We start from the raw sequence: 18,198 nt of genomic DNA on the forward strand, positions 1-18,198 counted from the left end.
GATGTACTTCTTGTGGCAGTTGGTGAAATTCCATCTTGCCCAGAACATGCTGGTGCGGTGCAGTTCCCATATGTCAGGATTTTTTTTTTTCGTGGCAGCAGTACAGTACAATACATAAAATTACTACAGTACAGTGCAAAAATGTTAGGCACCCTAAATATATATATATATGTGCCTAAGTGTTTTGCACAGTACTGTATATGGCAAATAAAGTTTATCCTTGATTTTATTTTTGGAGCTGTTGGCGACTTCTTTCCATTTTACATCTTGAAATAACAACAATAATATTTAAAAGAAATTACAAGTGTTAATGTATTACATGACTATAGTCTTGCAATTTGCAATCAAGTTATTGCTAATTAACATATTAAGTACTGTTAACTGATTATCTATATGCTAGTTTACATACTTAAATTATGTGTGTTCGGGTTTATAACTGTCTGGAAATTCATTCTTATTCAGCAGTACTAAGTACACTACATAAAAGCTGCTATATATCACATTTACCATCACCGACCAGGGAGAAATTGTGAGGCAAACGTGAGCTCAAGTCCATCAATTTAAAAACTGAAGTCTGAATTTAAGTGCCTGGATTGTAAGGTATTGCAGCTGAGTAATGAAAAGAGAAACCTGCAACGTTTGTGCTTATGAAGCAGTGTTATTGACTTTCCAATTCAGATGCCATTAGAATCTCCTCAGATTTAATTCCAGTTATCCTATGTATGTAGATTGTGCTGCACATATTAAATTTTAAGCAGAGCTTTTTTAGGAGCAGAATCCTTCTGGCAGCTTCACAAATCACACCTTCCTGATAGCTTTATGTTGAGGTGACTTTGCCTCTTTAAGACTAAATCCTGCTGAGGCTCATAAAGCAGAGAAGAAGGGAAATGCAGAACACAAACATTTCTTGTAAAATGTTTCTTACATTGAGTTTTATTGCCAATTGTTTTTACTGGCAAGGTGTGGAAATGTTACCTCCATGTGGATTGACCTTACATATATTATTGGGAGCAATAAGTTTTTTTTAAAAAAACAGACACTCTAACTAATGATTTCAGCACAAAACGGTTTGCAGCCCATAAATGCTAACTGCAACCTGACACTGCAGCAGATAGACTACTCTTTCCATTCCTGAGCTCTTCAGTTTTCATAATGTGTATTAAATACAGGCCAAGTATATTATTGATAAATTAAGAGTAATTTTCCATGGATCTTACAGATGTGCCATTTGCAAAAAAAGTCAGGCCAAAAGGTCAATTAATGTCTGGAGAACAGTGACTTGACAAATTTTTTCAATATGCTTTGAGGTTATTTCAGATCACAAGTGGGGCAGCATGTCATTAATTAATTCTCTGATTAGTAAAAAGAAACAAAAAGGATCATTTATAAAGGCAAATTAATACATATATTATTTCCTGTCATATTATTAGGGAATTAAATTTTGACAATAGATTCAATTTCATTGAAAAACAGAAGACTTAATTGAGATAATTCAGAATTGCCAAGTAAGATACAAATGATAAGCTAACTAAATGGATTGATTGCTGGGAGAAGGATTTACACTGTAAGGAAAGATTGAGTAGGATGCCCTGTACTGAAGTTTAGATATTTTGGGCCAGTTTCTCTTGGCCGGAGATTCCAAAATTATGATGGAAAATCTCTTCATTATTTGAAAGATCTACAATCAGCAAACAGAAGAAACCTCTTCCCATTTCAGTCTTATGTAGCCACATGGGACAGTGACGTGTAGAAATTTCTTCTGTTTGTCAATTGAAGATATTTCAGATACAGTGGATTCCAGTTAATTAGGGCAGCTACTTATTCGGGACAACTATTAAAGAACAAAAGCTAATTGATAAAACAATTGGGCTTCCTTCCATTTATTTGGGATACAATGTCACTTAACTGGGATAAGAGACTTTTGCCAAACAGATATAACATCAGTCACGTGCACCTGTATAGCCATTAGACACTACACCATGCTTAGAGTGAACAGTTTTTAAATATCATCAGTTGCGTGTGCTTGTGTTCAAAAGGCAGTGATTTTCGTTACTAGTAGTTGGGAAGAAATAAGCTGTAAGACAATTCAGAACTAGTTTGCTCATCGTGGATTCAAACGTTCAGGCTTAGAGATGCCAAAAACAGAAATGATTTCACTACTTCACCAAGTTAGGAATTACAAAGAATTTGAAGGTATTGACAATCATCTTGAATGTTACAATGAAAATGAAGATTTAGAGAATGCATTGTATGAAGGCACTCCATTATCTGCACTATGTGTCTGCACTAATTCTGTTCATTCGTCATCAATCAAAATAACACAGGAACCTACACTGGATGAATTCCTCCATTGATAAATATTAGAAACTCATACACAGTTTTATAGTACTGTAGTGGTATCGGTGGTGTTCTAATTTTTCTGTATTTATTTAAAAATATAATTTATTAATAAACAGTAGCTTTGTTAATATATATTTTTAACAATTTCCATGAAACTGGCTAGTTGAGGCAGCCGCTTAATTGGGCCAAAATGTACTATGTTCCATTTAAACAGAATCCACTGTATTGTATTCAAGAAGGGTATAGGTGGTCACTAATTGTTAATATTCAAACCTGAAATCAATAGACCTTTGGAATGAATCAAAGGATTTGGAGATGAAACATGAGAGCTCTCGCCTCTTATCGAATGGTGTATGACGGATGATGTGCAGTGTGGAAATACATACTATCCTCCTGAAGCACAGGCAGCCTCATCCCCCTTGCACTGCAGTACTTCTGAGCTGAAGAAAATCACCGAGCACACTGAAGATTCACAAGTGCACTTCCACAACAAACAAAGCAAAGGCAGCAATGACGTTGTGCCTGCTTTGTACTGCGTTCATATTAGGACCAACATCAAGCCAAATTACAAACATAAACAGATTAAAATTCATACACTTCATGGCTTGTTAATTGTTTGAATGCATGAACTGTTTGAATTTAGATATGTTCACCTCCTTAGAAAAGGTGCCACTCATTTCCAGAAAGACATCTGTGGTATCTTCACTGCATCATCGGCAACATAGTCAAGGGACAAATTATATTTTTGTGGAAGCAATTAGAATGATGGGCTAGAAATCTCCCTAAAATTAGGAAGCAATGACTACCTGTCATTTGTCACAAGAATCGGAAGAATTATCCTTTTCATTTCCAAGTATTTAATTAATACAATGTCGTCGAGGACTCTATTAGATGGGCAGTCATCATGATTTTTACATATGTCACACCTCCTTCATGTTGCAGATGGGTATACCTAGTCTCTGTCTTCATTGTGATACAGATGAATTTGTGTGCTCAAGTATATGAACTAGCTATTTTGTTGTCATTATCCTTTGCATATTACTGCTTTTACTTATCCAACAGAATGAGATAAGAGAACGAACAGTTCAATGAATGAACTTTCCTGATCCACTATAGCTTACTAATGGTGAAGGAGGGGGTGTTCGCAAATTTGCTTTGATTAGAAGGCCTCTGTGTTGCTGGAATTAGTATTTGCTTTTCCAAATGTCCACATCTTGTAATCTTCATGCTGAGCATTCACCTCTTTATTTCAAAGCTGAATGTCACTTTTCATTAGTGATTGTCAAAATATTATCTCTCTGAGAAATTCTCATCCTGGTGATGCGATCCTGAAACGTGTTTCCTCTCAGACCAGAATTGCCATACTGTTGAAGCTAGTGTATGAACTGTGTGAGATTTGGAACCGATACTGTAGCTTATTCCCAAGGCATTACATTAGTAACCTGACATTGAGCTGATTTGAACAATAAAGTATTTAAACACCCACATCATCACCATCTGACACTCATTCTGAATGGCACCAGAGTAATTTTCAACATTTGCAGTCATTACGAGTATAGCCAGTTACTGGTAACAGAGATAAATTAGACTGGAAATGCTGCATTTCCTTAACTGTAAATTAATTTTCTCAACTCAATTAAATTGCTGCAAATAAGACATTTGGTGATTTCCTGATACTGTTTACGATGATACTTAGTACATAACATGTGATTCACTTCCATTAAAACAGTGATTTATTTGATGTTATCAGTAAAGATGTGGTCACTCAGCGGCAGGCAGACTCAGATATGCTTGATTAAAGTCAGATTGCTTCCTGGCACTGGTTCAAAGTGTAACTGCGGTCATTTACGGCCGAACAATCAAAAGTCCAATCTACTTCTAGTTTTGGATTGCAGAAAAGAGCAAAAGAAAAACATGGAGTGGCTGAGTAAAACCCAATAAATCCATGATTTCTACAAACTTTAATAAAACCAACGATTCTCCCTGGGCTGAAAACTTCGTCTCCAAGACAGGAAGAGAAAAAGGGACAAAAACAGCAATTTTTGGCCAGCTGGGAAAACAGCACTGGGGCAAAGATAGTTTACATGGTGGAAGTTAGGTTGGTAGTTGGAAGATGGTGTGGCAATGAAGATAATTGATACACTGATACCAAAGGAGCAGCTTTCATGGGATTTAAGGACAGTCATTAATATTTAAGTAACAAAAACTGCTGAAACCAGGCTGGTTTATGAATAACAAACAGTGCTGAGACAAGACTTTAATTTTTAATGAATCTTGAGCCATTTGACAATTAATCACTCTCTGAAGGCTTAAGGGTCCTGTATAGATACGAGCTCTTGTTGTATTTACATATAGACACATTCAATAGGATAAAAGACAATGTTGTTTGTTAGCTTAGTACTATCAATAAGAATCAACTTTGATTGTCATGAAATAACTGAGTTTAAATGATGATTTCTGTTTAGCTGGAATGAAGTGGCATTTACTTGCTTGTATAATGTTGGAATTATTAAGGGTTAAGGGGCTAGCCCCTGAAGATTGGCTTGGAGATGGTGATGTGTGATTAATCTCTGCTGTTGAATGGAATATGAATAGCATGCTAACTTTATGCTGCCTGCTAATTATACCGGTTTCTGCATGTAGCTCGCATACCTGTGTTGTTTATTGGCTCACTGCGACAGCAGGAGTCCAATGCCATTAGCAACTTGCATGATTAAAGCTACTTAAAACTACATTGCACCTCTTGAAGGGGGAATGCATTAAAGATGGAGTAGGTACTGCTAAATCTCTGGAGGCAGTGGAAAGGAAGTGCAATGTATCTCACCTATGGCTCTCCAGATGTACAATGAGAAGGCAGAAGGAACAGTTTGACTGGGTCAGACAGACTTACAACTCTTGCAGAAAGAAGTGGTAGAGAACCTACTAGGACCCGATGAAGGGTCTCGGCCCAAAGCATCGACTTTTTGCTCTTTACCACAGATGCTACCTGACCTGCTCAGTTCCTCCAACATCTTGTGTGTGTTGCTTGGATTTCCAGCATTTGCAGATTTTCTTGTATTCAGGGCATAAGTGATTTACAGACAGGAAAGGAGGAAACAACCAGCTGGTTCTACACCCCAGATATCTTGCTTTGGAATTAAGTGTCTTATCTAAGTCATCTGGAATAGAACTAGCTGGTTCTGTGATCACGTGATTAAAACGATTCCTAGCCTCCTTTTATGGTCAGTCTCGACAGTAAGTTCACATAAGGATCAGAGGAGCAAGGAGGAAGGTGGTTCTGACAAGGTGGGGTTTTTGCAGAGCTTAGTATCTATGGAACAAAATGCAACATTCAATGTTTGATGTCTCTCTTCCAACGTAGCAATGGTCCCTCAACATCCAAATGCAGAATTGAAAGCTCATCCTGTTGATTTGATCATTTTGGCGACTGATTTTTAAAGGATTACTTGGATTGATGAGTCAGTGACCCAGTGGAGAACCAATGGCTATTCATTCTCAGAGTGATGCAGTTCACTCTCCCACTATCGCCATTACTTCAATGTCCATCCCATTGCTGGTCATACAATCAGTCCAGTTGCAAACCAAAGCCAGGCTAATTGCCCAAACTTGCTTGAGGCCATTGCACTTCTGAAAGTCAGTAGCTCACTGGCAGCCAAGTCAGAGCCATACCGTCTTTGGGTAGCAATTGTTTAGTACAATGTAAGAAACAGCCATAGATGGATGACTGACATTATTAATTATAATGGTTAACTTTTTTGTGCTTTAGGGCAAGATTTAATTTAAGAATTTTCTCCAGTGATCAATGTTGATGAGATAAATATTCACAGACCAGAAAGCCGAGAAAATTTGTCCATCTACATTTCATTACAACACGTTAATTAAAGGAGAAACACTCCAATGTTTCTCCTTGATTCCGATTGGTAATGAATTACACTTTGGAGTGCAATTTCTCAACATTATCTCATTTATATTGTATAGTCACTTGTCAATGAAGTTATCCTCGCATTTATTTAACTACAATCTATTGGCAACATATTTCTGCGGACAGTTGAACATTGCATTTGTGGCCACAGAGATTGCTTCTTGCGTTTAGAACCAATGATGAGATTCATTTGGGAAGGTTTGTGTCAAATGAAGATGCTGTTGTGTATCTAAATTTCACTTAATTGTATGTTCTAAATTCATGACAATTCAAACATAATGTATTGAATCCCGAAAGAGAAGCTTAGTCAAAATCTGAGTTCCAACTGTTCATTTATTAAATGGGAAGACAGACCAAATTTCCCTCCTCATCACCCCATACCCTCAATGCTTAAGGAGTACCAGCAGCTATGACTACATTGAGGGCAGAAGGCCAGTAATTCACAGCTGACAATGGAAACAGTACTATGAGTAATAGAAATGAGGAAATATGGAAAATTATAAAAAGCAAATATCTGCATTATATGTATACATGGTCACTAATGCATAAAAATTATTGTTTATTTTTTAGAACCACATCTAAGCAAGCCGAATGATTGCTATCTTCTCCAGATTTTGCAAGTTCTGCTTCCAATAAAATGCTATTATTGTAACCCGTCCATTCTTGTTACAACAAGACAGGATCAGTATGTGCAGAGCAATGTTCTGATACTAATCCAAGTTTGTCATATGGTCATTATCATGTTTGTTTTAAACTCAGAACAATGACAAATATATTTGTCTTAGATAAAGTGAGAGATACATAAAAATTCATCATTTTTGAAGTATTTCACTTGCCTAGATAAAAAAGTGGTCAGTCTAGCTATCCCAATTTTTCTATAAGTGGCAAGTCTGAACTTGCAGTGATATTGTTTCGATGTTCGGACTTCAACTCATTTCTTTGCTGTTGTATTGGGAGTTTAGTATTTCCAGCCATGTGTAAATTTTATGCTGTTGCATAAAGAGTAAAATGTTAATAAAATAGTTGCCCTCCAGTTAATAACCTTTTGGAACTGTTATTACTCAGAACTGTTAGAATTAGAAGAAGCTTCAGTCATGAGATTTACAAAATTGAGAAAGGTCAGAAAACCCATTCAACCATCATTTGTTGATTATTGGGAAATGGGCACAGAGAGAAGAGTTGAGCCCAGAGGCAGACATGATCATGTTGAATAGTGGGGCAGGCTTGAAAGGCTAAGTAGCCTGTTCCTGCTACTATTTTTTATGTTCTTAAGGTGCCGTATACCAGTACAGACCATTTTAAAAATCTATAGCCCAGCTACCAAAAATAGTCTTAATTAAGTATGAATATCTGTTGTAGTTCAATTCTAAATGAGACTCCCATATTTCTAAACCTTTGTTTTGGATGCACTGATTTCTTTGTTATTCATTCATTCAAGTATGTTAACATTTAATTTCCCTCCTCTTCAGGTTGGTGGCCATACGATGCTCCCGATTCGTTGGATGCCTCCTGAAAGCATTATGTACAGGAAATTCACCACTGAGAGTGATGTATGGAGTTTGGGTGTGGTGTTATGGGAGATCTTTACCTATGGAAAACAACCATGGTACCAGCTATCAAATAATGAGGTTTGTACAAAGCTACAGTCAAAAGTAGCTATCATCATTTCATTTAACTTTCCAATGTAGCACAGTAGTTTCTACCATAGCATTTCTGCTAACTTATATACCTGAAACACAGTGGATTTCATTGTTTGTGCCATATGATCTAAAATATTTACTTCTCGATTTGAATCTACCTGCAATTTGCCCTTTGGACAGCGGTGAACTACATAAATCAGAAAAGCTATGTCATAGTCTTATTCTGACTATAAAATGTATAAAAGAAATAGAAGTAGAAATAGGGCATTAACTTCCTCAGCTCATCTGCTCCCAATAATGTGGTGCCACCTCCATGCATTAATCTCACGTCCTTTCTTTCCTTTTAATATCTAAAGATCTATTAATCTCTTTCTTGAATATACTGAACAACCGAGCTTCCAAATCATTCTAGGGTAGAAAATACCAAAGATTTACCACACACCAGTTGAAGAAATTACTTCTCATAACTGCCCAAATGGCTGACTCTTTTTTTCCCCAGATGGTAATATACGATTCCAGACAGAATAGCAAGTGGAAATATAAACTTTACATCAACCCTGTCAAGACCCTTTGATTTCTTGCAATATATAATGCGACAATACCAAACATTCCTGTGGGCCTGATGACTATTTGTTCATTTCACTATTCAGCCTTGGTTCAATGGGGAAAGTATTAACCAAGCACCATAACACCCTCAATCAGGGCAATGGAAAACTGAAGAGAACAGAAGTCTCTTATACTTATTGACAACTGACTATTGAGGTATTGTTTAAAAACTAGAAACAGACAAAACGTCTACCCTCAAGTCTATAGACATCACCTCACCTCACTTTCTTTTGCTAAACAGAGTTAGACATGCATGCAGGAAAGACTCTCCACATTATGGGGAAATAAATGAAGAATGCTCCTATTGAGACATACAGAGAATCTAAAAGTAATTACTAAAAGCCATGGGTTTGTAGCATTGACTGTCTAGACGTTAACCAGACTGTGACATGGACAGCCTGAAAAACAAATACTGGACAGACTGAAACATCTACAGAAGCCACGACAATGTTTGGAAGTGTCAAGTATGAAGTCAACCGAAAAGTAGACTGATGAGTTATCCCAAAGTAGAGGACAGTCCATCTAAGTTTGGACAGTGCATCATTTGGACAGTGATATACAGTATCATTTTCAGAGCAATGAAAACATTTGCAGTCCCCAACAAACAGATCGGAGGAAGCATACAAAAATGTTTGAAAAGTAGGAGACAACCATTTTAACAGATTATCAGAATCAAAACAAGGAAATTGAGACCATAAGAGCAACCCAATTAATCAATTTCCCCAAACTCTCCCAATATTCTGGCAAATTCTTTCCATTCAGGTATTTCTACATCTCTTTTCAAGTGTAACATTTTGCAATTCTCAAAACTAAATTGCATCTGCTAGCTATCACTCTATTCCAACAACCTGCTTATATCACTTTAAAGTCTATCAATATCCTCCTTCATTACATCTCTAAGTTTTGTGTTATCTACAGATTCGGAAATTGTGTCCTGTACACCCAAGAACATACAATTAATGTTAAGTAAAACAGTGATCCTGCTTTGGGGAATCTCACTGTGTTCCCTACCCACCCCCCATCACTGGTCTGAAAAATAGCCTTTCCCTGCTACTCTGTTTCCTTTTTTTTGCTACTTCGGCGATTGTTATCTATGTTGTTACTGACCCATGGGCTCCAAACATGATGAAAAACTCATTACGTTTGAAAAGTCTTTTGGAAGTCCATCTATACCACATCAGCGCTGTTTTCCACAATAAGCTGTTCGATTACTTCATCATTATCTCTTCCACGTTGTCTAGGCACACTCTTCATGTTCATCAAAGTAGTCAGGTGGCAGTTACACCATTGCAGTGATTGACGGGAGGGAAGCTTGGATATTGTAGTAAAGTCAAAGAACCACAGAACCATAGAACACTACAGCACAGAAAACAGGCCATTTGGTCCTTATAGTCTGTGCCGAAACTTTATTCCGCTAGTCCCATTGACCTGCACCCAGTCCATAACCCTCCTGACCTCTCCCATCCATGTATCTACCCAATTTATTCTTAAACCTTAAGAGTGAGCCTGCATTTACCACATCAGATGGCAGCCCGTTCCACACTCCCACCACTCTGAGTGAAGAAGTTCCCCCTAATGTTCCCCCTAAACCTTTCCCCTTTCACCCTAAAACCATGTCCTCTCATATTTATCTCTCCTAATCTAAGGGGAAAGGGCCTACTCACATTTTCTCTGTCTATACCCCTCATAATTTTGTAATCTTCTATGAAATCCCCCCTCATTCCTCTATCCTCCAAGGAATAAAGTCCTAACCTGTTCAATCTTTCCCTGTAACTCAACTCCTGAAGACCTGGCAACCTCATGGTAAATCTCTGCACTCTTTCAACCTTACTGATATCCTTCCTATAGTTAAGTGACCAGAACTGCACGCAATACTCCAAATTTGGCCTCAGCAATGTCTTATACAATCTCACCATAACATCCCAACTCCTATACTCAATACTTAGATTTATGAATGCCAGGATGCCAAAAGCCTTCTTTGGAACCCTGTCTATCGGTGATGCCACTTTCAGGGAATTATGTATCTGAGCTCCCAGATCCCTTTGTTCCTCCGCACTCCTCAGTGCCCTACCATTTACTGTGTATGTCCTACCTTGATTTGTCCTTCCAAAATGCAACACCTCATACTTGTCTGCATTAAGTTCCATCTGCCATTTTCTGGCCCATTTTTCCAGTTGGTCTAGATCCCTCTGCAAGCTTTGAAAGCCTTCCTTGATGTCCACAATGCCTCCCATCTTAGAGTCATCAGCAAACTTGCTGATCCAATTTACCACATTATGCTCTAGATCATTGATATAGACAACAAACAACAATGGTCCCAGCACAGATCCCTGAGGCACACCACTAGTCACAGGCCTCCAGTCTGAGAAGCAATCATCCACTACTACTCTCTGTCTTCTCCCATACAGCCAATTTTGAATCTAGTTTACAACCTCTCCATGGATACCTAGTGTCTGAACTTTCTGAACTAACCTCCCATGTGGGACCTTGTCAAAGGCCTTACTAAAGTCCATGTAGACAACATCCACAGCCTTTCCTTCATCTACTTTCTTGGTAACCTCCTTGAAAAACTCTACAAGATTCGTTAAACACGATCTATCACACACAAAGCCATGCTGACTATCCTTAACCAGCCCTTGGCAGTCCAAATACTTGTATATCCGATCTCTCAGAACACCTTCCAATAATTTACCTACTACTGATGTCAGGCTCACTGGCCTGTAATTACCTGGTTTACTTTTGGAGCCTTTTTTAAACAATGGAACAACATGAGCTACCCTCCAATCCTCCGGCACCGCACCCGTGGCTAAGGACATTTAAAATATTTCTGCCAGGGCCCCTGCAATTTCTACACTAGTCTCTCTCAAGGTCCAAGGAAATATTACGTCAGACCCAGGGGATTTATCTACCTTTATTTGCTGTAAGGCAGCAAGCACCTCCTCCTCTTTAATCTCTATATGTTCTATGACACTACTGCTTGTTTCCTATCCTTCCATATGCCAGTTTCCTGAGTAAATACTGATGCAAAAAAACTGCTTAAGATCTCCCCCCTCTTGTGATGCACCATCAATAACTCTCGGAGACGTGAGGCGAGATATAGGCTTTTATTGGCTGGAAGAAAGAACAAGCAGCAATTGATCACCACACTACATCCTGGAGACTGAGAGGCAGGGCTCAGGCCCCAGTCGCCTTTATACCGCGGTCCATGGGAGGAGCCACAGGAGCAGTCAGCGGGGGGGGGGGGGGGGGGCGTGTCCAGACAGGTATATGTAGTTCACCACATCTTGTGAGGCTCCACACATAGACGACCACTCTGATCTTTGTCCTTTCAAATAGTTCAGATACACAACTATTAAGAAAGAGTTACATGGTTGTTATGGAGTTATAGAATGGGCTGAATCAAGCTCAGGTTGAACTGAATGTCCTGAGGGAGGATGTTCGTACTGTACTTCCAGCAGCATTTCAGGAGTACTGAATCTATAGGGTTACACCTAAACTGACCTTATTGATGCAAACTCAGGACAATGGGGCCAAGGTGCTCAAAAGAGAGCCGGAAGGAGTGATACTCAAATTGTCAGCATTGTAAATAATCTAGAGAGGGAAGGTGAATGGTGACTTGAATAATATTAATTAGAATATTGACAGCAAGAAAACATCTAGAGCCCACTGGAAGTCAAGATGCAAAACAGGGTCACAGTAGAAGCAAGAGTATATGGAGCCTTACCAAGGAATCAAATTAGAAATCTGTGGTTGGTTTTATACTCTTTAGTGATATTTGAAACCTGCCAAGTTAGTTAAGAGTTATAGTCCTTTGTTACTTTAATGTTGCAGTTCACAGTTAGAAAAAAATGCAGTGTAGCAATGTATTCATTCTTACACATTTTTAAGGTAACAGTTGTTACACAGGAAATAAGATCATCTGTATGAAGATTGTTTGGAGAAGAGATTTCTGAGGAAGTCAACTTAGCTTAATTTGTAATTCAGAAGACTAAAGGAATGAATAAACTAATGTTGAGGTAAATCTAAAACTGTGTATATCATATCTCTGTTTAATCTTAAATGTTTTAGTGGACTATAGATTTCATATAGACTTTTTAAGGGGAAGTGTGCATTGTAAATGAAGGTGAGTGTAGTTTTAAAGGCTATGCATACAACGTGATTTAACTTTTGAATTACCATACCAGCTTCTGACGTTAGTTGGGTGCTTACTATTTTCAATAAAAGGTGTTTTATAACCATATAACCATATAACAATTACAGCACGGAAACAGGCCATCTCAGCCCTTCTAGTCCATGCCAATGCTTACATTCACCTAGTCCCACTGGCCCGCACTCAGCCCATAACCCTCCATTCCTATCCTGTCCATGTACCTATCCAATTTTACTTTAAATGACAATACCGAAACTGCCTCTACCACTTCTACTGGAAGCTCATTCCACACAGCTACCACTCTCAGAGTAAAGAAATTCCCCCTCGTGTTACCCTTAAACTTTTGCCCCCTAACTCTCAAATCTTGTCCTCTTGTTTGAATCTCCCCTACTCTCAATGGAAAAAGCCTATCCACGTCAACTCAATCTATCCCCCTCATTATTTTAAATCCCTCTATCAAGTCCCCCCTCAACCTTCTACGCTCCAAAGAATAAAGATCTAACTTGTTCAACCTTTCCCTGTAACTTAGGTGCTGAAACCCAGGTAACATTCTAGTAAATCTTCATGTACTCTCTCTATTTTGTTGATATCTTTCCTATAATTTGGTGACCAGAACTGTACACAATACTCCAAATTCAGCCTTACCAATGCCTTGTACAATTTTAACATTACATCCCAACTCCTATACTCAATGCACTGATTTATAAAGGCCAGCATACCAAAAGCTTTCTTCACCACCCTAACCACATGAGATTCCACCTTCAGGGAACTATGCACCATTATTCCTAGATCACTCTGTTCTACTGCATTCTTCAATGCCCTACTATTTACCATGTATGTCCTATTTGGATTATTCCTACCAAAATGTAGCACCTCACACTTATCAGCATTAAACTCCATCTGCCATCATTCAGCCCACTCTTCTAACTGGCCTAAATCTCTCTGCAAGCTTTGAAAACCTACTTCATTATCCACAACGCCACCTACCTTAGTATCATCTGCATAATTACTAATCCAATTTACCACCCCATCATCCAGATCATTAATATATACGACAAACAACATTGGACCCAACACAGATTTCTGAGGCACACCACTAGTTACCGTCTTCAAACCTGACAAACAGTTATCCACCACTACTCTTTGGCATTTCCCATCTAGGCACAGTTGAATCCACTTTACTACTTCAATATTAATACCTAACAATTGAACCTTCCTAACTAACCTTCCATGCGGAACCTTGTCAAAGGCCTTATAGACACCATCCACTGCTTTACCCTCGTCAACTTTCCTCGTAACCTCTTCAAAAAATTCAATAAGATTTGTCAAACATGACTTTCCACGCACAAATCCATGCTGACTATTCCTAATCAGACCCTGTCTAATCAGATAATTATATATACTATCTCTAAGAATACTTTCCATTAATTTACCCACCACTGACGTCAAACTGACAAGTCTATAATTGCTAGGTTTACTCTTAGAACCCTTTTTAAACAATGAAACCACATGAGCAATATGCCAATCCTCTGGCACCATCCCCGTTTCTAATGACATTTGAAATATTTCTGTCAGAGCCCCTGCTATTTCTACACCAACTTCCCTCAAGGTCCTAGGGAATATCCTGTCAGGATCCGGCAATTTATCCACTTTTATATTCCTTAAAAGCACCAGTACTTCCTCCTCTTTAATTGTCATAGTTTCCATAACTTCCCTACTTGTTTCCCTTACCTTACACAATTCAATATCCTTCTCCTTAGTGAATACCGAAGAAAAGAAATTGTTCAAAATCTCCCCCATCTCTTTCGGCTCTACACATAGCTGTCCACTTTGATTCTCTAAGGGACCAATTTTATCCCTCACTATCCTTTTGCTATTAATATAACTGTAGAAACCCTTGGGATTTATTTTCACCTTACTTGCCAAAGCAACCTCATATCTTCTTTTAGCTTTTCTAATTTCTTTCTTAAGATTCTTTTTACATTCTTTATATTCCTCGAGCACCTCATTTACTCCATGCTGCCTATATTTATTGTAGATCTCCCTCTTTTTCCGAACCAAGTTTCCAATATCCCTTGAAAACCATGACGCTCTCAAACTTTTAACCTTTCCTTCCAACCTAAGAGGAACATAAAGATTCTTTATGTTTTGTTGGTAGCATCCTTATCATTTGCCTCAGGAAGGAACAACACAAAATAACCTGCAAACATTACAACCATCAAGTAGCAAAGTGAAAGCTGATGCTCATCCTAATGTTCTCTGATGCTGCCAACAGGTTATCGAATGTATCACGCAAGGCCGTGTCCTGCAGCGCCCTCGGACCTGCCCGAAAGAGGTGTACGACTTGATGCTTGGATGCTGGCAGCGTGAACCACACATGAGGATCAACATCAAGGAAATTCACAGTCTCCTCCAGACTTTGACAAAAGCCTCTCCAGTATATCTGGATATCCTTGGTTAAGCCTCACTTTGACAATTGTAGGCGTGCTTGTGTGTGTGCGAAATTGTTGCTGCATTTCGAAGAAACGTGCTCTGATCCCTGACAGTATTAATAGCAATGAGAAGAAGTTTTAAAGAGCAAAATGTCAAAACTTCTCCCTTTGTAGTCAAACTATTGACTTTGACTTTTATCATATTCTCTCTCAAATTGATCTGGCTTTTGCTCATTTATAACTCTGCCTAGATGCAGGCCTTAATCTAACCGATTATTTTGCTGAAGACAGTCAAAATTCCTCACTGCAATTAACAATGACTCCTAATGATTTGCCTTTGATTTGGATGAAAAAAGGGAAGAAAAGATGACTATGAATCATAAACTTTCAGCTGCAAAACAAAGAAAGGAAATGTTCATTCAACTACACCAATGCTGCAGTCCATGAGTAAATATTATCTGAAATAGAGGAAGTATAGAGGTTTATGAGAAACATTTTTAATTCAGAAAAGAAAGGCATAATATCATGTTTTACTGCATACTGGTAATGTAATAGACTTCAACTTTACCAATGTACTTCTTAAACCTGTCCTTGAAACATGGCAACATCTAGCCACCCCATTATACAGAATACCTTTTCCGGCTCTTTGCTTTTTTGTTCCTTAATTTGCATTGGATGACATGTCTCGCAAAGAAGCAAGTGCAATACAACAGTTTGCTCTGAACTGGGCGTTTAGAACAATGTGTGACTATAATTATGTGATAGCTTTATGAGTTTCAGGCTGGAGCTCACGGTAATATTAATTTCAAGGTCAAATACTAAAAGGTGATTGACTTTAATAATACAGCACTTGTAGTTGTCTAGGCAAAACATCAGAAAATATACTTATCCTAAAACATTTTGAGCGAAATATAATTGTGCATGATGCGAATATCATACTGTATGTACAAATGATCGCTCATATCTTGTACACATTTTAGATGTAGGATGTTATTCATAATGGTGTTACATATATTTAATTATAAACCCTATTGGAGGTCATTAGCTGCTGGACATGGCCTTATGCTTTTGCAGTATGGTGAGATGTTAGAAATGCAGAAAAATTGAGAAACTTATAAAGGTCATATAATCCGAAAGGAGACAGTGAAATTAAGACCTTAAGGTAGACAGAAGAGAAACTATAATTAACAAATGATAGCCACCACATAAAACCTAATACTAGATTCATTGTGTTGTTGCTATGGCATTTCCATTCTCAGCATTCGTTGCTTGCTTCATTTTTGTTTGCTCTGACAATATTCTGACAGGAATGCACTATAATCTTGGGTGCATTACAATCAAGATGCATGGTTGATGGCTCATGCCTAGCTTGTTGGCATATAAATCTCAGTTATCAGATGATGTTGGGGAACCATGGGGTAGATTTCATATCTGTTTGACAAGTTCATGCTAAAGTAAGCACCTGATCTGTCAAAACCTAATGTTTTCTCCTTTTTAAAACATACTCCCTCCGTGAGGGATCATGGTTGTAACTTGTAACTGCATTTGGCAACAAAGCATGGATTGCTCTTAAGATATATCTGTTCTCCTGGTTTCTCTAAATAACTTGAGGAGATCAGTACAGGATACTATTAAAATTTTTATTTTATAATTTTATGGCCAAATATTTAATAATTTAATGCTTTTTGCTTCATTTTATATATTTTATTTTTCTAAATAATTTATTTGCATCATCATATTATTTTGCTATTTGCTTCATTACATGTAATCACCAAAAGTATTTTGTTGTATATTTTGTGCCCTAAATTTAATTCTTAACTACCAGAGTTACAGTACTTCACAGAGATATAAACATGATTTAAACAGTGCTTGGATGTGAAGGGTAACTTAATAGAAAATGTTGCAGATGTTATTGAGATGATCCAATGAATGATGGAACATCTGCGTACTTTCATTAGCAAAGGCATTAAAGGAAATAGGACAAAAGAGGACAAAGGGAATTGAGGGAAAGGTAGGCCTTTGGATGATGGAACAGTTTGAGGGATTAAATGGACTATTCTTGCTTCTATATTCCAATATTCCTTTGTTTCTATGATCTGAAGGATGAGCCTTTCATGGGCTTTTAGATTTATTGACTATCATACTATTTAGTACAGATGAACCAGGAACCCAGTGAGTTTTGTTATAAGTTTCAGCTGAATGTATTATAATCCTGAATACAGCAAGGAGGATTCTGTTTAAGAAGGTCAAAACTGGCTATTTGAAGTGTCGATGCCAATGAAGTATATATTAGCTGTTAAGCTGATAAAATTCCAACTTTTTCTTATACAATGCTGAACATTACTTTTACACATTTTTCTTTTAGGTAATAATCCATGTGAACATGAATGACAGATGGAAAGTCCTTAATGCAAATATATACTATTGAAGACTCAAAATACTTGTGGGCATAAACTTTGACATACGTCTGTTATGTCACTTAAATTAGTAAAGTAGATAATTTCAATGAATCATTTCTCTGAATTCCATAATTATAGAAGTGTAAGATGATGTAGCACTGCTCTAGATTAATTACTGGGAGGTGCCATGCTTTACATTAAATGATTTAAGCATTTTAGAAAGGTTAGTATACTGGGCAGCAAGAGTAGGACCAAGGTAATGATAGAAGGTGCTTTTCTTTGAATGACCATTAGTTCTACCAGCGAGCATGGAAAAACTTAAGCAATGATCACAACCCTTATCTTACGTTTTGCTTTGCATATTGGATTGGATTTGGGAGGGGGTAAGAAAGCAGGAGGCAGGCACATGAAAGAGCATGTTAAATAAGTAAAGACCTCGCTTATGTTAAAGTGAGGGGCATGGCTGTTGTTCACACCAAATAGAGGCCCAGTGTGAATCAGCTTTGTCTTTCTTTAACATGATTTTCCAAAATTGATGGTCAGTGGATATTGCAAATTGACTCTGTGGCGGGAAAGCATCTCTTACAGGCTGGTGACCAATCCTCCCTTCATTTTAAATTACTTGTCATTTCAACAATACTCAGAAGTTAGAGATTTTTGTCCCCATCTAGTTTACAAAGACAACATGTACCTATCTCCTATTCCTAGA

At 37.8% G+C, this 18,198-nt stretch overlaps 1 protein-coding gene across 2 annotated transcripts in view; it reads left to right on the forward strand.

Annotated features, from left to right (window-relative positions):
* The window catches only part of ntrk2a (neurotrophic tyrosine kinase, receptor, type 2a), a 240,500-nt gene extending 222,672 nt beyond the window's left edge, over nt 1-17,828 (forward strand). For both annotated transcript variants that reach the window (XM_073070915.1, XM_073070924.1), the window contains 2 exons: nt 7,732-7,890; nt 14,934-17,828. In XM_073070915.1, the coding sequence (XP_072927016.1) occupies nt 7,732-7,890; nt 14,934-15,119 (345 nt within the window). In that variant the 3' untranslated portion in view covers nt 15,120-17,828. The remainder of the gene's footprint in view (nt 1-7,731; nt 7,891-14,933) is intronic.
* Nucleotides 17,829-18,198: the final 370 nt, after the last annotated feature.

This window comes from Hemitrygon akajei, chromosome 2 (genome assembly GCF_048418815.1).
Source record: "Hemitrygon akajei chromosome 2, sHemAka1.3, whole genome shotgun sequence".
In the NCBI taxonomy this organism is placed as follows: Eukaryota; Metazoa; Chordata; class Chondrichthyes; order Myliobatiformes; family Dasyatidae; genus Hemitrygon; species Hemitrygon akajei.